Source organism: Agelaius phoeniceus, chromosome 6 (genome assembly GCF_051311805.1).
Source record: "Agelaius phoeniceus isolate bAgePho1 chromosome 6, bAgePho1.hap1, whole genome shotgun sequence".
Taxonomy (NCBI): Eukaryota; Metazoa; Chordata; class Aves; order Passeriformes; family Icteridae; genus Agelaius; species Agelaius phoeniceus.
In genome coordinates this window covers 57,692,977-57,714,177 of record NC_135270.1, presented here as the reverse complement: position 1 = coordinate 57,714,177, position 21,201 = coordinate 57,692,977, and the positions used below count along the sequence as shown (strand labels likewise).

The following is a 21,201-nucleotide window of genomic DNA, read 5'->3' as shown; positions in this document are numbered from 1 at the left end:
CTTATTGATCAACAGACCTCCAAAGGTTCAATAAACATTTATTTTATGTCTACTGCTCTGAAAGAAACAATAAAACAACACAGTGGTTAGAGGCTCAGCAAGCATTAAAGTACTCAATGAAGGCCAGACCATGAATCTTTTCCCTTCACAGCCAGCCCAGGGAAGCAATGGAGCTGCTCCCACCACAGGATGGTGCCTGGTTGTAGCATTCACGTTCTCTGAAAAAATCCCTTCACCCAGGATTTTTCTCCTGGGAAGCTGAGAAGCCTCAGAGGAAAAGGAAAACAATTCTTATCTCATTTGCTTCTCCTGTGTTTTGCTCATGTGGAATGTGTTTGGAGGTTGTTTACCCACAGGTGATTGTTCCATTGGGTTCTGCTGTGAGTTGTTTTCACTTTTTGGCCAGTCAGGGCCAAGCTGTGTTGAGACTCTGGAAAAAGTCACCAGTTTTAATTATTAACTTTTTTAGCATTTAGTAAGTATCCTTTCTGTATTCTTTAGTATAGTATAGCATTCTTTAATATAATATTATAAAGTAATAAATTAGCCTTCTGAGAACATGGAGTCAGATTCATCATTCCTGCCTTTGTTGGGACATTCCCAGCAAACACAACACCTGGTCTGGGTGATGGAGGCACCAGAGTGGCTGCAACATCTGAGTGTCACTACAGCAGCCTCTCCACTGCTAACACAGGCACAGGCATTGATTAGATGGGGTATTGGGAAAAACATCACTGAAAGGGTGCTCAGGCACTGGAGCAGGCTGCCCAGGAATGCTGTGGGATCACCAACCCTGGAAGTGCTCAGAAAACACGAGGATGTGGCACTTGGGAACGTGGCTGCCTGGTGAAGGTGGCAGTGCTGGGGTAGTGTCACCTTTGGGACAGCAAAGGAGGTGCCACCAGAGGAGCTGACAGCAGGGAATGGTTTTACCCAGGCACGAGGCTTCAGTAATGCCCTGATTGTCATTAACATGCACAGGTGTCTCGAGGACATGCAGAACACAGCCTGCTGCTGCTTTTCAAATGACCTGCCTTTTCCCATTTCACCTGATAACCTTTTATACCTTTATACAGGAGAGGACAACAAAAAGAGTTTCATATTTTTATTTTTTTTTAATCTATGCCTTTTTTAATGCTCTGATGCATCTCTTTTTTTGTTTTCTTGAGACATAAAACAATGTTTCTCATAGTCCTGAAGGAAAAAATAGCAAGAATTTGTTGAGTGCTTGATTTTCCATCATTTATAATACAGAAAGTCATCACTAATTAGTGTTAAAATGACAAATCCTACTTGATGATGAGAGGTGGACGATACCAGTTAGTGCTGCAGAACATGATCAATCAACTTTATGTTTTAAATTACAAGCAGCTTATTGCTGCTGTAAACCTGTAATGCTCAAATCTCATATTATATTCACACATAAAGAGACATTTTAAAGGCTTCTGGAACAATAAAAACATTTTTCAGAAGGCAATTTTTAACAGCACCAAAGGAACCTCAGCGCCTTTAACTGCATGAGTTATATAAGATTTTTGCTTATCACAAGTTTAATTTAATTTAGTCTGTCCTATTTTGTACACAGGGAGGGACTCCTACTTCTTTAGTCAATCACTCTGTCTTTTTCTGCCTTTTCTTTTTTTTTTTTTTTTTGTTATTTTGTGCTTGTCAAATGCCTTGAGTGCAAGCTGTACAAGACATAAATATCAAACCCACTCTGCTACTGGGAATCTTACTACACAGAAAACACACTTATCAAAGAGAAGCAAGACTTGCTGAAGTACACAGAGAGAGAGGCACAATCTTAGATATTTTCTCCACCTCTAAAACAGACCAGTTGTCATTTAGGATGCCTGGGCTCCCACTTTCCTGTTAAAGCATCTCTTGGCACAGAAAAGCCTCATCTGAAGGTTCACATTGTGCTGCTCTGTCCTTTGCCAGGATGCAGAGCAGCAGCATCAGAGCAGGTCTGGGTTTGCAGGGCAGCAGCAAACTGCAAAAATTCCTCCTTCCTTTGAGAGGAATTGCCCAGGACAGAGGAAAAGTGAAGCACGGAAGGCATCCAACCCTGCACCAAATTTACAGCTCTCTTCATCCAAAAGCAGTCAGGGCATCAATTACAGGAGACAAACACCCACAGAGCAGGGACAGCAAATACAGATACACATCTGTACACATTTAGCTTCAAAACTCTGCAAGGTGAAGAGCAAACACCACTGGCACTGCAAGAACACAAAACTCAGGCTACAGAGGTGCCATCCCAGCACCAAATCCACCCTTCTTCAAGTCCAGCTGTACCCACCACACAGAATCCCATTTCTTTGAGCACAGTGAGTATTTTGCCTTTAGCTTCACTGGAGCCAGGATTTCCCTTGCAGACTGGTTTTTAATCCCACTTGTCAGGCCAGTGAATCAAAACAAGGCAGGGCAGAGATGCTGACCAAGTGTTCCAGTGGGAACAGTGGCTGTGAAAATCTCATGTGCAAGGAAAGGCAAGCAGAGCAAAGCCTGGAGTGAATGCCAAGTGCCAAATGCCAGGGTGGGTCCATTAAAGGATGCCTGCTCTTCCTAAGGTATGATGAAATCACAGAGCATAGCTGACAAGCAGCAATATTTAGAGAACACTGAAATAACCTGCAACATTAAACTGCATTTCAGTGTTTTACAACTGTTTATTCTTTCAGGAAGACACACATGGTCATGTCTGGGGACAACTGGGCACAGTGATTTTCCTGGATGCTGGTTGACCTACACCTCCAGGCAGGGCTTTTTTTGGTTAAAGGGAGGTTAGAGGTGTCTCAGTCACACATGAACCCCGTTCCTCCTGGACTGCCAGCTCATTTTCACCTGGCACAGCAGATGAAAAGTTCTTCCACCTAAAAATTCTCTGCATTTTAGCACTCACTTATACCAATTATTCTATATATCAGCCCAAGCTACACATGCAGTTTTGAGTGCCATGTGAGCTCAGAAAGAACAGATATCAACTCCCATCACCCAATATAGCCTGACTCCTATGTACAATGTGCTTTTTATATAGTGCCTGTGAAACTAAGGAGACTGGCACTCATACTGTGAGGGATTTCTAAGTGATTTTCCTGCCAGTGAGCATACTGTTGCTGATTAAAAAGATGAGAGAAGTACAAATTCAAAGGAATTACCAGCCTGTCACAGGACTAGCTGACTGCCTGAGCTGGAACAAAACTCACTCACACCTACAATGCCTTCAGCTGATCCACCCCTCCCTGTAATCTGTATCAGGCAAGACCATCTAAGACTTAAAATCACAGAACCACAGAATTATTTAGGTTGGGAAAGACCTTTAAGATCATCAAATCCAACTGCTAACCCAACACTGCCACATCCATCACTAAACCATGTCCATGAGTGCCACACCAACACAGCACATGAACAGTCCCAATGCAGGGGATAGGGTGGGAAAGAGAATATAGTGAATTCTCACTGGAGAGAAAAGTAGGGCTGAAAGATGATTTTGAAACACTTAAAGCCTGAGGTCAGTTGACCAAACATTGCAATATTTATAAATTGTCTTTTATCACACTCATGATCAGTAATAAAAACAACTTGGATCAGGAGCTAGATATACATTGTTTGTATCTGTATATTTAATTTGGTTGGATTTTTGGCATTGAAAAGCAGAGCCTTCCAAAGGAGGTGGCACCACAGCACTCTTAGCCCAAAGCACTTGTCTTAGAGCAGTAAAACAAACCCTGGATATAAATCAAATTTATATATAATGTAACATAACCTGGGCATAACATAGCAAAACTGGACTGGGAGCCTGACTCAGAAAATGCTGTAAATAATAGCCCCAGATATCAAAAAAACCCTCCAATGGCATTCTGCTGAGTGGTCTAAGCAGGCACCATTGGCCTTTAATACCAACCATCTCCATACCTCTCATCAGAGAGCAGCTCCAGCTGCTCTGGAAGGCTGCATGTTCCATGTTACCCACACTGAAAATCTGTCCAGCTCTCACTTAATCCAAAATCTGTCCAGCTCTTACAGCTCTGGAATGTCTCCCAACAAGTTAGAAACATCTCTCTGCTCATGTAACTCATAGAATCCATGAATGGTCTGGGTTGGAAGGGACCCTACAGATCATCCTGTTCCAACCCCCTGCCATGGGCAGGGACATCTTCCACCAGACCAGTTTGCTCAAAGCCCCATCCAGCCTGTCCAAGAGCCAGACACAACAGTGCTGGCCATGCCTTGAGTGTAGAGAGGGCTCCCCTCAAAATCCAGAGGTGGGTGTCTAGAATGAAGGTGAAAGAAAAAAACAATCTTTGCTACCAATTCCATTTTCCACAGTTATTCCTCCTCAATTTGTACAATTCATCTCAATGACCTGTTTGAATGTGCTCAAAACAGGATCCTTATAAATGGTAACAGGAGATTATCATGTTCACAGTAAGCACCCAGATGGAACAAACCTTTTGGTCCCCTCACACGTGCATCATTATCAGACAGGTATTGCTAAACCTTCCTTTCCTCAACAGTGTCCTACAATCCCATTCTGGTTTTGTAATTATTTTAATGTGCACAGACTATAAAAGCACTGGCTCACAGCAAACACAGTTCAGTAAGTATCCTTTCTGTATTCTTTAGTACAGCATAGTATTCTTTAATATAATATAGTGTAATAAAGTAATAAATGAGCCTTCTGAGAACATGGAGTCAGATGCATCATTCCTGCCTTTGTCAGGGCACCTTGTTTACAATGACCAGCACGTGTTGCTTTCTGGAGGAAGCAGTGACTGCCACCCAGGGACAGGCTCCCTGCCCACCCTGCCCCTGCCAGCTATCACCAGTGTATGGCAGCATCATCTCCCAGAAATCAACACTTTAGATCACAGAATCATCACAGAATCATCACAGAATGGTTTGGGTTGAAAGGGACCTTAAAGATGCAAATCCCCTGCCATGGGCAGGGACACCTTCCACCAGATCAGGTTCCTCCAAGCTCTGTCCAGCCTGGCCTTGAACACTTCCAAACATTCCAAGCTCTGTCCCCAGTGCCTGGAACTGCTCAGTCCCTGAAGGCAGAAAGGGAAAACCTACACAAACTTTTATCCCAACCCTCCCTTCTTGCCCCTGTCCCTTGTTTGCTTTGCTCACACACATTTACACACATCAGGGAGCCAGCCCTCCTCCAAAAGCATCCCTTTCTAAAGGAGGCAGCAGGCACAGCTCAAATGCACATCCAGCCACAAATCACAGCTGCTGGCTCCTGAAAGACCACCAATAAAAGAAAAAAGCCATAAAGCTGCAATGCTTAGAGTAAATATATCAGCAGCCTAATCACTCTCTTGGGAATAAAGATGCACTTTGTGCATTACTGGGCTCTGTGTGTGCTTAATAATAGGGGCCAGCAGAAGAGCCCACTGCCTCCTGGCATGCAACAGCAGAACTCAGAACCACCTAGCAAAAGTGCCTTTGAACTATATCACCTAAAACCCCACCCTCTTTACTGGATCATTAGCTAGAGTGTATTCTCACCAATACTAGCCAGGATAAATTTCAAGGTGCTTTATACCATGTTCTGTATGAGTCGTGAGCTGTATAAATTCTGTATCATCTTCATTTAAATCCTCTTTTAAGACTTCAACACGCACAAAACAGTGCCTTTCTTACCTCAATCCTTTCTCCCAAACCCTCACCATTCCTCCCAGCAGATTAAAAGTTTCCAAGTGCACCAGGGGGCAGCAGAAAAGGCAATGGGCATACCTGCAGGTGCTGCTCTTCTGCATGACGTCAGCTCGGTGGTACCCAGAGAGTTTGCAAAATCCGTCATTACTGTAAACTACGGGCCAGTCCACGATCTGGGCGTTTCCCAACAAAAAACTGGATTCTGGAAAGGCAAAGAGCACAAGGGAGAAAGGGCTGCTGTCAGTGGCAAAGCACAATGAAATCCTTCTTGTGTTCCACAGCAGATGCAGAGTTTTTTGTGACAGTGATTTCTACCTCGGCGTTTCAGAGGGAAATCCAAGTGGACATCTGAAAAGAATTTGGGATCAAACAGGATAACTCCTGGCAATGCAAGGAGCTTCCTACACCACAAAACACCAATAGAAGCCCCAATACTTTAACAACTTAGAAAGCATTCATTTATTAACCACATCTGGGCAAGACAGCATGTTTTATTTGTATTTGATACATATCTTGAAAGCAACATTAAATTAACGGGCAAACTGAGTTTTAAATGCTGAATTGTGTCCATGCCCAAAGCTGATAATGACTCTTTTGCTTGAGAGAAGGAATTTTTTCTTCCTGGCAGGTCTGAGTCTGTTTTGCAGGACACAGTCAGCATCCCTGGGATGAGGGACAGAGTGCCAGGTGATGCTGGGGAAAGCAGATGTTTTAAAATTGCAGTCCCTGGTAATCCTCAGTGTTTTCTTTATTTTTACTGTTAGTTTTCAATTTCATTTTGACTACAGCTATGGAACTATATGGTCCCATTCACTGCTGCTAAAAAGCTATTAAAATGTAGCTATTAACAATCACTGCTGCATAAAAATTACAGGAAATGTTCTTTTCGGCAGTTCTTGGTGGGGAAAAAAAGGGATATTTTTACAAATTTTCCTCATAATAGCCAAAGAATGGGTATGACAACAACAGACATTTACTCAGGTGTGCATACTGATTTAAACATAAAAGTGACACTGAGTTTGCATGAGCTACACATGCCCTACTCAGAGTGTTTATAACTGTGACTGGATTGTACATTCTGCAAATATTATTCTATTGGATACGGAACATGTATTTTAAAAAACAGTAATTCTATCCTTTTTCTTTATAAGCATGAATTTTGAAAAAAAAATAATCTGGAGATTATTGGATTTTCACAGAAAAGCAGATTTTAAAATATTTAAAAGCCAACCAATAGGAGAAATAGAAGTTTAGATTTTGTGAAATCTACTTTTACACTCAAGGCATTTATTCAGATCCTTTACAAATAGTCTTTAAGCCTAAATGTCAACTTTAAAAATTTGCTTTCCTGCCCAGAAAGATGCCCTCTCTACAAACAGCAGAAGACACAGAGTAAAACCTGAGCATTACATAAAATATCCCTGGATTTCACCAGCTCAAACCCCTGGGCCCCTGGGTTTGCTGGAGCTCATCTCACTGTACTGGCTGCAGTCCCCCCACACCTGCATCTCCACTGATATCTAAAGATTTTTTAGCTTTTTACATATTTTCATATATTTTTAGCCTTGTAGATTTTTAATATGTACCTTCTAGTACTTTTCCTGCCCTTTCTCATAATGAGCTAACCCTTTTCTATCACATTCTCGAAATTCTGTTTAATCTTATACTTAAGGAGAGAATTTCTCATAAGGATGTTTTGTTTTCCACCAGAACTTAAAAGATATAACAAGAAAATAGGGCAAAGAAGCCCTGGGAGCAACTCCAAAGGGCTGACCCAAGGGTGGGTTACTGGGGTAACTGATTTCCTATTGGAGGCACTGGCCAGATACACTAATTAATTAAACTTTAAAAAAATTGTGAAAATCTTTTTTCATGTGTTCACAGAGCCGTATTTGTGCACCGTATTGTGCAGCTTTCATTAAAGAGTTGCTTTTTATTTTACCACTTCAACACTGTTGCAAGGCTTTTTTCCTTTTGTCATTAGGCAGCACCTCCAGTTTGGAAAAGGGGAGACACCCCCAACCCCCCAAACCTGGGCTGTCCCCATGGCTGCCACCCCATCACCACCACACTCCAGAAGCTGGAGGTGCTGGGAGCATCAGCAATTCTGAATTTCCCATCCCACAGGGACACAACCCAAGGCTGCAAGTTAGATTTGGAAAGATTGTTCTTTATAGGACCATCTCTGGCTGAAATTCTGCTCACACACTCTTGGGATCTCTCGCTGGTCAGAGTGACCCCAAGAAAAGCTGGAAAGTCTCTTTTCCCAGCCTGGTGCTTGAAGAAGGAGTCAGGGCTCTTCATTTCTCAGCCTCAAGGTTGTTTATTGTTCCTTATCTATAAAATTCTTTCTCCTGCCCTGCCGAGGTCCATCCAGCAGGGCAGTTCCAGGCACTCTGCCTGCCCCAGGGCAGTGTTTATGTCTTTATACCAAAAAATACATGTACAATGTTTACAATTACTTTCCAATACCTATCACCTGTGTTAGACAGTGAGCTTCTACTCTAAACCAAAAAGTGCCAACATCACAGCAGAAGATGGAGGCCAAGAAGAAGAAGGAGAAAGGCTGGACATGCCCAGATCCCTCCATCTTGCCCTCTGAATCCCCATTCTAAAAAACCCCAAAATCTACTTTTTCACCTTGTGATAAATTCACTGTCATTCTACTTAATTTGTCATGGCTTGCAGATCTTCATCTAAGGTTGGTCACTTGCTCCAGGGGTCATAATCAAACCCACAGGGGCATCTTGGGCTCTGTGCCAGGGTCTCTGAGCCCCTGGCAGGGGTCTGGGCTGCTCAGGACAGCCAGAGGGGTGTCCTGGGTTCCAACAACACACCTTGGCACAAAAGGCACAGCCTGGTGATGATGCACTCAGGGGTGCTCTGCACATCCCTGAGCTCCCCAGAGAGCCACAGTCCAAGAGCAGACAAAGCTCCTGCAAAGCCTCCCCAGCCTCAGACATGAACTCAGTTGGGTACTCCCACCACACCCCTGTTCCAGGACACAGAGCACGCAGCAGAAGATACGTGGTGCAGCCAGGTAAATAGCATTTAATGGTTGTCTTCTATGGATTTTATACTTCTTTGCACCTGAGGGTCTCAAAATATTTGATAAGGCATTCAACAAAGTGATCAAATCCACACAAGAAACTTAGGAGGGGACAAAATGTAAAGCCAAGCTATTGACAAATTGTTGAGGGTCTGTTTTTCTTTTAAATCCCATAAAGTTTGAGGTAAAAAAGACACTAGAAACATCTTGGTAGATATTAGTATTTTTAATTTTTAATGCTAGATCAGATCCATAATATTCATATTAGAAACTTGACCAGATTTTAGACAGTGTTTTTTTTTTTTTTGTCCCCTTGAATTTTCCTTTACTTAATTGACTTTTTTCCTTTACCCTTGTCTCCTAAGGAAGCAAAGCTCTTTCATCCATTCTCAGCACAGGAATATGAATCATAGAATCTTCTAGGTTTGAAAAGACCTCCAAGATTATTGAGCCCAACTGCAAACTCAGCACTGCCAGGTCCATTACCAATATCTGTGTGTCTGTGTGTGTGTGTGTGTGTGTGTGTGTGTGTGCAATTCCAGTCAAAGGAAAATATTAAATCAATCTTTGCCTCTTGTTAGAGACCAATAAATCCAAGTGCATGCACAAATCCACAGGAATCCATGTTTCATTAATGCAGCTGCTCACTGAGCAACTTGATAAAATTGAAGGAAGAACAGGTCAGTGTCTGACCCTTCAGTTTTATTGAGTACCCAAATCTCAGTGTTCACAGGACCCTCTGTATTTAACCTGCCTTCTATTTTATCACGAGTCATTATTTTCTTCAGCCAAGACACAATTAATTCTTCCCTATTTCTACAGATCATAACTCCATGCAGATTTAATTCTACATGAGCCAGTCCATACCCAGCTGCAAAAATCCAAACTGTGTACTGGATGAGAGGACATTTTGAGAAAACCTCTCTGGTTTTGACCGTAATTTTATAAAATCATGTTATCACCACTAGCTATTCATTGAAAGTCCATTTCTGCAGTTCCCTCCAATGAGGATGGATCTACAGCCAGTTCTGGACTAAATCCTGCATGGCTGACTTTCATATTCCCAAAGTTCAGATTCATGATTTCCTGGCTAAGAAAGGTCATCACAGTTGTATCTTTGATTATTATTTCCATAAGTCTATGGCAAATTCCATTCTGTCCAATTTCCAGCTGGCTGCCTGAACCAGGTGTAAGAGACAAAGGTTGGAAAAAACCTCATTTTATCTCCACCTCCAGTTGCCACAGGGCAGCCAAAACTGGAGGTGTTCAGACTCCCTTCATGGGAGAGGCAACCTCTCCTTCCCTGCTCAAGTCTTTGACAGATAAAGGGGTGTTTTAGGCCCTCTTCAGAAGAAAAAGGAGCTAAGAAAATGTCTGGAATGGCAGGGTGATGGGCATGGCAGCAGCACTAGAATCTCCATAGCCACATTCCTGTCAGATCCAATAGACAAGAACTTTATTCTGCAAGCAAGTCTTTTGAGAGAATATGTTCTGTTGGAGGTATTGTCAATAAAAAGTGTTCCTTAACAGAGTTTAGTTACTTTTAACTGGGCATCACTGAATCCAGCCACTACACCTACACCAGAACACATGAATTTACTTTAATTATGTCACAACTTCACTGAAAGATCACAGCAGGGATTTGCAAGGACAGCCAAAGTTATGAATGGCAGGGCACAAATGCAGCTGATGTCATCTGTAAGGTGCTGTAAACCAAAACTTGTGCAACACCCCTGCTGTGGCCAGAAAGGAAAATCTCTCTCTGAGAAGCTCCCAACCTCACAAGTGTTTTCCTACAGAAGCTGGGGACCTCCCCACTGGTCAGAGAGACACTGGTGACTGCTGCAAGCAGGACAGTAACTCTGGCAGGCTCTGGTCTGATCCAGCATGTGGTGAAACTCCAGGAAACTGGGATCCAGATGACCATGGTGTGGTATCTTGTACTCTGAAAACACTTACATGCAGCTCATTTCAAAACTCACATTATGATTATCCAGAAATCCCTGGTGATGGCTCATCCTTCTTGGATTTCACCAATGCACTGAAAGTGCACATCCACTTCCCATTTCCTTACAGATAAAAGGCCAATTTTTATTATTTCTAAGCTTGTCTTGATGTCATTGCCTCCACCAACCATCTTCTCCACCCATTCCCCTTTCTGATGCGCTGTAGGGAACCCAAATCACAGCTCTGTAGGTTGTGCATACTCCTTGACTGGACACCTCTGAACACCAGTGTCTGTCTGTCTGTCTGTCTGTAAGGAAAGCAGGGTCTGCCAGCAGATTTATCTGTCTCAGAGTTGCCAGATTCCTCCCAGGAAGGCAGCAGGTTTTTTATTAACTAACATAACTCTCCTATTTGCAAGGTTTAATGCTGATGGCAAGGAAACAAGGTATTAGAGGCATTCAGTCAGCAAAACTTCACGTTGGAAAACACAACTGAAGAAAACAATTTTTTAAAAGGCGCTGCATTTGCTGTTGCCACGATTTTATTTTGTAAAAAAGGCTCTTTTGTATAAAGGCAGCCTATGCTGTAGAGCAGCAAGCTTTTAATCTTACTCTATCTTGCAGTAGCTGGCACTCAACACGGTGCTGAGCCTTGTGTTTGTTATTAAAACAAAATAAAAAGACCACAGCGGGCGAGCAATTTTTTAAACTAACAAAATGCCTAAAGCAGTGTAAAATTCTTGTTATGTAATGACAGGAGAGCAAGAACAGCTAAATCATTCCAGGAGATATGCTTAACCAAGTGAGAAACATTGTCTCTAATCATCTTTTCTCAAGAATGTTTGGGTACCACTTGCAACCAAAATTGTTTAAATCACCATTTTTGAGAATTCCCTTTCTTCTCAAGGAAACTGGCAACTGACCTCTTTTAGAGAGGTCACCACTGAAAAGAGGTTCTAAAGAAAATAAAGTAGTAGCAGAACACAAACAACAGTAATGATTATAATAACAAAAAGCAGCAGCGTTTTCATCTAGCAGCAAATTCCTACCTCTGTCAACTTTACACAGAGCTTCAGAACTGCCACCCTTCCACTGCACAGCAAAGGCAGCTCACACCTCATGGGGGCTGGGAAATATCTGCAATTTGCCCTTTTTTCCCCTAATAGAAAAGCCCCAAACATCTTCAACTGCTGTCAGTTGATTCTCCTCAAAACTACACAGGGTCAGCAAATTGCTGCAGACTTGTTTAGAGCATCTTGGGAAGGGTGTGCTCAGGAGAGGTGCAATAAAAAACGTCTCTTTTTTAATTTTCTTCGCTTTTCTGCGCACGTCCTGGCCCTGACAATCCCGGATGTTTCTTCTGCTGACTCCAGCCACGTGCTCCAGATGTGCTGCATCCCCATGGAATACAGAGGAAGATCCTAAACCCTCTTAGAGGGCACAGCCCTCTGAAATCTGCCTCAACAGGCACCAGCATCCCTCCAGCTCTGGGGCTGGCTGCAGACAAACCTTGAAGCACAACCTCCACCAGCACTTTGTACTCCTGTCTGTAAAACCACAGCGCTCTTTTCTAACAAAGCTGTAATTTCCCCAGTGTCCTTAAAGCATGCAAAACATCAGTGTCATCCAATTTACCCAGTACATTAAGTGTTGCTTGCCTGAAAAAAACCAAAAAAACCCCTCAAAGGACTGACTCTTTACGTCACCTTTCTGTGCCAGTGTTGTCTTTATTTAATGCTCATATTATGAAGATGCAGAGGGCTAAACCCAGAGCAAGGTGTGATCACACTGACTATGCTGAAATTGTCTACTTCCTGCCTCAAAAACGTGCTCCTCAACTAAAACAGAAGATGAATAATCCAGCCCTGGCTGAAATATTAAATCCACATGTAAGCCACTCAGCTGGGAACACAGCAGCTTTCAGCAATTTAGCAAGCGAGCTCAAGAAGAAAAATTAGGGCCTGCCTGAAATTTACCTCCTCAAAAGTCAGAAAATGAACTGCAGTCATTTGGAATGTGGAAGCCCACAAAGAGCCCCTGCCTTTCCTGTGGCACATCACTGACCCCAGGAAGAGCTCTGAGGCAGTAAAGACATGAGAGCATCTCTATGAATTACCTGAAAAAATGACATTTCGCACCATTCTGATCACAGTTTCTCCCCCCCGCATCCATTTATCCTAGAATTAAACTAACCCTCACCTATCCCAGTTATCATCTAAATGCCACTGCTGAATCTGCTCTCTATTAAAATTATGCAGAACACAACATAGATGTGCTGGGACTAAATTCAAACTGGAGCACGCTGTAGCTCTCACTCAAGGCACACAGGCACCCTCAGGGAGAAGCAGAATCCAGACTTGCAGCTTTACACAAATGAAAATGCTGCCTTCACATTCCCAGAGGAGAAAATTGTGGTACCAGGAGCTCTTCAGACACAGGGCTCCTCTTGTAAACACTGAGTGGGTCCTGGCTGCAGTTCCACAGGGCCTGGCTGCTTCTCCAAAAAACTGCTTGGGCAGAAAATCAGCTGCAGCCTCTGTGCTCTCCTCTCTGTGCCAGGGGCTGGAGCAAAGCTTTCCACAGATCCCAGAACCCCTCCTGGGTGGGGAGTCAGGCCCTGGGCACTTGGGATAGCCAGGGCTTAGCAGTTCCAATAGCCAGTCCCCTGAGGGTGCTGATTAAACAAGTATTGTCCTGGTTTTTTTATCTGAAAAGCAGATTATTAGAGTACCAACTCCAAAATCTTCTATTATTTAATGTTATCAAATCAGAAAATCCTATTTCCTTCAGCTATCCAAGAGAATAACTTAAAATCCCAGTTTACCACCAGACAGCACTCTATAAAACAGGCTAATTAAATGTATTTCCACTTCCTGAGAGTTTTCTTTGGCTGCAAACTCTTTCCAACTGCAACAAGAAAACCTGAATGTTTCCTAAAAAAAAAATCAATGTAATTATTTTCCTTCTCACAGGTTTCAACATTAACCTGGGAATGCAGCAACTCTTGCAGTGACCTCTTGTGGCAAGTGCTCAGCAGCTCTCAAACTTCCCCCAAAAAGAGAGGATGGAAACCTCTCCCACCACCCCAGCAAGAACAGACCGAAAGATAAGAAAGAAAAATAAGAAAAAATTAGAAAAATAAGGAAAGAAATTACAAAAAGAAAGGAAGGAAGGAAGGAAGGAAGGAAGGAAGGAAGGAAGGAAGGAAGGAAGGAAGGAAGGAAGGAAGGAAGGAAGGAAGGAAGGAAGGAAGGAAGGAAGGAAGGAAGGAAGGAAGGAAGGAAGGAAGGAAGGAAGGAAGGAAGGAAGGAAGGAAGGAAGGAAGGAAGGAAGGAAGGAAGGAAGGAAGGAAGGAAGGGAAAGCAGAGCCACAATTAGAAATAAGACCACAAAGTAGCTGATCATATCTCAAGAAAATCCAGCTTTTCCTGTCACTAACAACATGGCATGCTGTAAGTTTCTAAATAAAATGGCACAGAGCTTCCGTAACTATTTTTTTAAAGTAAAAATAAACACTTTAGACCGTGCAGAACTCCCCTAATTTCAGCAGCAGCAAACAGAGATGCTTAATCTGTCTGTGCTCAGCGAGCCCACTTGAAAAGCAAGGAAAACAGGGTGTCTGCAATTGCAAACCCCTCACATATGTCATCTAGTAATGCTTGTCAGTGTAAAAATCCACTTTGCATTGATTTATGTGTCAGCAAGCTCCCTGCAGTCACAGAAACTGCAGAAGGAACCCTGTGCCTTCGAATGCCAAAGAAAACCCCAATGACATGAGCACCTTGGCAATCCCTTCTTTAACCTCTGAGCTGAACTGGAGGATGCAAACTTTCCCCCCATGGTGCATCCTGCTTTCATGCAGGGATTTAGGGAACTGCTGAGCTCTGCATTTTTCTCAGAGGATCCCAAGTGAGAGACACCCACTAAACTCGAAGTACTTTGCTTTAAAGAACTTTCTCTGTGCAGCATGTGTGATTTAATGGGTGCCAGATGAAAATGCAGCTTGGTTTAATGCAGGGGAGAGAAGCCCACATGCATCACGTCCCACATCCCTGCCTGGAAGACAGGAACCCTACACAGCTAGTAAGAACAGAAGAGACAAGAGACACTTATTTTAGCTGCAATACCAGTGGAATAACAATTAGAAAGGTGTCTTACTGATACAGATGTGGCACTTGTTTCCCCTTCCTTTCCAAGTAACCTGCCTTGGCAAAAACCACCTGTGAACAGGGCTGATCCTTTCACCCACCAGTCACAGGGACCCAGCAGGGCATAATGGTCTGTGGGGAGGAATTGCTTTTTAGGAACACAGCATAAAGCTGAAAAAGGCCAGGAATAAAATGCTAGCTTCTTAAAACTCATGCTGAAATTCCCATGTAAGCCTTAGAGAGCCAAAATTTCATCCCAGTGTCAAAATGCATTTGTGAAAAGACCCACTTTCATGAGGAAGCTTCTAAGAGTTATTGTAACAGAAACAATATCCAATAATGATGACTCTTATCATATAGGTAAGATTACATAGTTTTTCACTAAATTCATCCCCTCTTCCAAACTGTTAGCATTCTTTATTGCAGATTGCTGCCAAGACTCACCCTTTCCACAAATACATGCTCTACCATAAAAGCAAATTATGCCATTAACATATACTTAATTTTTCTGCTGATAGAATTTGTGAAAGTGAGACAAAACTTGTATGGCTCAACTTGCTGGGTGACTCTGCCCATGGGACAGGTCCATAAATCCCAGCCCTGATCTAGAGACTTGCCCAATTCTGTACCCTCTGCACTTGCACAGTGCTGAGCACAGGTCAGTATCACTCAGAGCTCTGAATGCACTGAAGAAGTGAACACAATATCAGTAATAATGGGCACAGCCTGCTGAGAACATCTTGGGAGAGAACATTGCCCTTAGGATGGTCCTTATTAAGCATCCCAAATACTAATGGCAATAAAAGGCAGTCACCTTAATGTGATTTAGCCCGGTGCTCTCACAAAACACCTTTCAGCTCAGCAAAACACCTGGTGCTCTTAAGATCTAGGGCACAGCCAAGGCTGGAGCGAGATCGTATCAATCTTTGTGAGCCTCAGATAAGCCTCGGTGTATTTTCACTGTGCTTTAAAAGAAGAAAGGGGAAAAAAAAAGATTGCAGGGAGTGCACTGAGATTACCCTGAAGACAGGTCTGCTTGTCCCTTTCACCAGGCACAGCAGCCCTAAGGACAGAGGGCTCTCGCTGCGGGCTTTGGCTCTCCTTAAGGGGAGCTCAGCTGTGAGGAGGGCAAAGACCCTGCAAAGCAGAGGCTGCCATGCACCCCCCATGCTTTGGGAAGGACCTGCAGCCTGTGATGCTGCCCATAAACCAACCTTCAACGCTGACCTAAAACACTTCACAAGCTCCAAGGTGTAAAACTGTCTCCAAAAGGAGACGTTGTTCCCCCAGGGGAACACGGTGGGACCTCTCCATCGCTCTGACAGCAGCTCCATCCTTCCCAAACACCCTGGCATGGAGAGGGGCATCCAGCAGGGCATCCAGCAGGGCAGCCCAGCTCTCCCAGTCTCCCACACAGAGGGCAAAGAGCCTTGGTCACCATTTCATGGCCAGCCCAGCCACAGCCACCCCGTTTCTTTCTGCTCGGCTCCTTGGTGCTTTGCTCGTGGCTGTACACTGTGAGGGCTTCTCCCACAATTTTAACCTGATGAGCAGCCAAAGATGAGGTAAAAAGGAAGGGTTCATGACATTCCTAAAGAGAAAGTGCCCAAATAATGCTGAAAATGTAATATATGATTGCTTTTAACACCAGGCTAGACACCACACCAAGCCTGCACACCGGGTTCCCGCTACACCCGCTCCCAGTCCTGACTTTCCACATTTTAAAATTATTACAATTCTGTCTATAAATTTTGTTATTTGGATCCATCTCTGGTAACTCTGAGTAATTTATCTCCATCAACACTTCATTTTGAAGCCATTGCTTCTATTTCACCTGAAGAAGAGCCTATCTGCTGAAATACCTGCCTGATTTTTTCCAGCAGTATCCGTAGCCTAATAGAAGTTATTACCTGTACCTACAAACCCTCTCTTGGTTGTTAAGAAAAGATTTATGATCAAGAAGTGCAGTGAGATTGCATAAATGTGAAAAATCTCAAAAGAGGATGTTCCTGAACCAGGAACAGTGACAGAAAGCCTTTTGGGGGGAATGTTGAAGATGTATTTTAAAAAACAATCATCAGTCTTTCCTTCATCCCATTCCTCAAATTGTCAATGAAAAATCCCTTGGAACTTGGTGAATCCAAGTTTAAAAACAAGCCCAGCAGACCAAATCCTTGTCTTCTTCCAAGCACTGGCAGATACTTGAACCAGATTTGCTCCACTGTATACTATTAAGTTTGGATTAAACAGCACTGAATCCAATGCAAATTACTATTTCTATAAAAGATAAATAAGGCTGGATGACAAAAATAAGAACTAAATCATGTTTCAGCTCACAACACTGACAACTTACATGAGTTAAATACAAATTCCCAATCTACTTTCCTCTTTGTGTCCAACAGGGAAGATTTACCTCTTGGTGAGCACCATGCTTAGACATCATCAGTGGCATAAAAAAAGCAGAATGAATGACCAGATCAGCATGATTTATGCTCCTAAATTAAACCAGGTTAAAAACTGGAGGGGATACATTCTTTTAAAGTATAATGTTCAAAAGCCTTCTGAGCTTTTCCAGTTTTTGATGTCCAAAGCTTTACTGAGCTTTCACCAGAGAGGATGTGGGATTTAATTAAAGCATGATACAAAACCATGGCATTCCCAAACCATGCTCCCAGCCCTACCACTGACATGCTGCCTGACCTAGGGAAATCAGCTGTGATGCCCCAAGCCCCCATTCACACCACAATTTGATGAACAGGTTGAGAAAACCTCTGTATGTCCTCTTCCACAAGGAGCCATGAAGTGTAATTAAATTCCACCCAACACTTTGAAATTGTCAGAGGGAAAGTGCTATATAAATGCCTGTTAATTAAGCCTGCATTTAATATTCTGGGAAATAAATACACTATTGTGGGAAAGCAGCTCTTGGAGATTGGGCAGCCACAGGGCTTGACAGGGAGTCAGCTGCCGACCACAGAACTGACAGAGGCAGCACAACAGGGAGGAAGACCCCCAAAACAGCTAAATACAAAGCTGGCATTTTAACACACAACATTTTAAAACAAATTCCAACTCCTCATCCCACTCCTGCTCGTGAGGAAAATCCATGAATCACCAGTTCACTACCTGCTGTCCAAATCCACTCCAAGCCAGCACACCAGACCACACTGGTGTGACTGAGAGGTACATCCAGCAAAATGGAAAGGTGGAAAGGAACATTTTTCAGCATAATTTCACAACCCATTGGTGTCTTGATTAATACTAAATGTAGTAATTTTTCTCTATGCTTTGCTCTGCTCACCTTTCCCACTCCTGTCCCCAGGTGTACACTGGCACAGCAGTGCTTCCCCATGGCAGCATCACCCTAAACTTGGGTTTACCAAGGAGTTGTCTTTTAGCAAAACCCAAAGCCGAGCTCTCCTACATTTTGCCAACACTCCTATGTCTCAGTAGCTCTGTTCCAGTGCAAAAACTACATTAAAAAATTAATATAACTAGCACAGGACTTGCCTAAAGCAGCATCTACACCAGCACACCCAAAGAGGCAGTGGGCTGCAAACACATCGTAACTTTAATGGAGCTGTGTACAGTGCTCTCGATCACTGCTTTGCAATAGAAAGGGTGAAATTAAGTCCGGCAGCAAGGAATAACTGGATGCCACAGTCCTGAACTAGCCCTGTAAATATTCACCTAACAGAGGAGCCATAAATGACCAAGTGCAGACAGTTCTTAACCCATTTGCTCAGCCACAGGACTGCCATCATCCAAACCACAGGCACTCCCTCACCGCTTTCCCGGCACCTTCGCCACAGACTTTAAAGTGCCACAGAATTGCAAAAAAACTTTGAAACCCCTGAATGGAAATAGTTGCAAGTCCTAATTATTACAAAACTAAAGAACAAGAAAAAAAATATTTAAAAATTTAAAGACCCGATGAGCGAAGAGGATAAATAGATAATCATAAAATAGAAGAAGGTTCGAATTGGCAGTAGCGATTGCGATGTGAGAAGTGCGGGGAGACAGGGCAAGGACCGCGAGGGGATGCTCCGGAGGGGACGAGCGGATCGCGTTCCTTGAAGGCACCGCTTTGGCACGGACCCACCGGCGCGGCAACGCCGGAGGGACAGAGGGATGGACGGATGGACGGACGGACGGGCGGATGGACGCATGACGGGGGGATCTCTCACCGCTGGAGCGCCGGACGATGTTCTCCAGGAAGGTGTTCTGCGGTGCCACCAGCCCTCTCTTGCCCCCCGGCATCCTGCAGCGCCGGGCTCGGGGGCCGGGGGTGCGCGGCGGCAGCGGCGGCGGCGGCGGCGGCGGGGGGGGGCCGGCGGCGGCGGCGGCGGCGGCGGCAGCGCCCGGTGCCCGTGAGTCGCGCAGGGGCGGCCGCGGCCGCTCATGGTAGTGGCGCCCCCGCGGCGGCTGCAGCGCGGTCTGGGGCCGCGCCGCGCTCCGCGCTCCCAGCGCCGCGCCCGCCCCCCCTGCGCCTGCGCGCCCGCCCCGCCGGCCCGGGGGACGCCCGGGGATGGGGGGGGACGGGAGGGGATGGGGAGGATGCGGGGGGGACGGGAGGGGATGGGGAAGGACGCCCCGGGATGGGGAGGATGCGGGAGGCACCGCGCGGAGTCCGCGAGCATCCCCCGAGCATCCCCACCCACCCCACCCCGCCTTCGCTGGTCCCCTGCGAAGTTCTGCCCCGAGCGAAACTCAGCAAACGCCCTGGTTTTGCATCTGTACGTTGTTTTGTTTGTGGTTGTTCTTTGGGTTGTGTGGGTTTTGTGGGTTTTTTTCCCCAGCGGTTGGGTTTGAGGGAAAACACTCGGGAATGCTTGTGTGGCACACGGGAAGGCGGCCGCGCTTTGCCCGCAAAAGATGAACGCAAAGTGCAACGTAACGTGTTAAACGCCACTAGCCTTGCCCGAAGGCATCAAGACATTTCTTGGAGGATTCCCCCCTCTCCGTGCGAGGCAACAGGAGGCGGATTTGGGGTTTCTCTCCTGGTATTTTCTCTTTTCTCCTCGTATTCAGGGAGCAGGCTCTGCCGCGCCGGAGCCCCAGAGGAGCAGGTGAGTCAGTGCCAGGAGCCGCCACACCCGAGCTCCCGAGTCCGCTCTGCCCTGTTCCTGACCCAGCCGCCCTCCTCCCTCCAGCCCTTTCTTGACTAGGACAGTATTTTTTAAAGCTATGGACAGTAAAATCCTGGAAGGAATTTCTCGACCTACTGCTTCTGCCTCTGCTAATTTAGCATGCTGCTGCAGACAGGCAAGGATGGTAGAAGGAATGAGACATGGAAAATCAGTGTTTGTCCAGAACAGGAGCACGCTCTGCGGAGCACATCCCGCTGTGCCGCACGCTCCTGCCCTGCTTGGCGCAAGCAGCAGCGCTTCTCCCAGAGGACATCATTCCACTGTGGAAAAATCAATTTATTTATTTTTTTATTCTGCTTGCAACACCTGCTCCTTCCTGTGCTTGAGTCTTGGTCCAGCAAGCCACACTGAGGTCACCTGCACTCCCAGGCTTAAAGTTTAAAATAAATCTCTACAACATCAGGAGCTGTTGCCGGAGCAGCACTTTCCTGGGTGCCACTCCTGCTGTTCCTCGAAAATGTCTGGTTTTCCTTTCATTTAAACACATGCAAATCAGGAGCAGCTCAATTGGGAACTGAGCTGACAGAAAACAAGTTTGAGGTGTGAACCATGCCCGATTTGTCAAACATTCCTGTTTTCCTCCCAGGTCTGGCATCTTCAGGGCTTTCCTTAGAGCAGCGTGGTTTAAAAGATGCTCCTGCTGAGCGCTGCCCCGAGGTGCAGGGGAATTTTTCTCTTGGTAATCGGATGGTGGAGGGCAACACCTTTGTTTGTTTCAAGTGACCTGTAGCTCGCCTAACCCAGCTGTGCACAGGCAAATACTGAGTGACTGATCTGTCTGGACAGTGCTGCCAGGACCTCTTGCTCCTCAGTTCCCTCCCTCCCAACAAATCTGAATTTTTCTACTCACTTCCCACCCTCATTTTGAAACCTAGACTTGCTACTTGCCCTCACACGCCCCTTTTCATCAAACTCCTTCTTGTTCACCCTTTCCACTAAACTTTTCATGCCCAGGAGTCAGTTCACCCTCCCTACTCCATCTCCTCAACTTCAGATCCCTTGTTTTTAAGTTCTCTTGCTGTATTTCCAGTGGCACTAATTAAACAATAGGTTATGGGGAGGGACAAGCTCCAAAAACATATCTTTAAATGTCACAGACGTCAGATAGAAATGGCAAGACGTGGTGAGATGTTTCTACACCAAGGGTGCAAAAAACTCCAGAGGACACTTCTTTCTTTTCCTGGAATGCTGGACAAGGCTAAAGATAATCTTGAAAAGAAAAGTCTGACAAAGAAAGC

At 44.8% G+C, this 21,201-nt stretch overlaps 1 protein-coding gene across 1 annotated transcript in view; it reads right to left on the bottom strand.

Annotated features, from left to right (window-relative positions):
• The window catches only part of KCNH5 (potassium voltage-gated channel subfamily H member 5), a 162,638-nt gene extending 143,301 nt beyond the window's left edge, over positions 1-19,337 (bottom strand). The window contains exons 1-2 of the mRNA XM_054635039.2: positions 19,001-19,337; positions 5,749-5,872 (exon numbers count right to left, since the gene is read on the bottom strand). Coding sequence (XP_054491014.1) covers positions 5,749-5,872; positions 19,001-19,073 — 197 coding nt within the window. The 5' untranslated portion in view covers positions 19,074-19,337. The remainder of the gene's footprint in view (positions 1-5,748; positions 5,873-19,000) is intronic.
• Between the last annotated feature and the right edge of the window lie 1,864 nt (positions 19,338-21,201).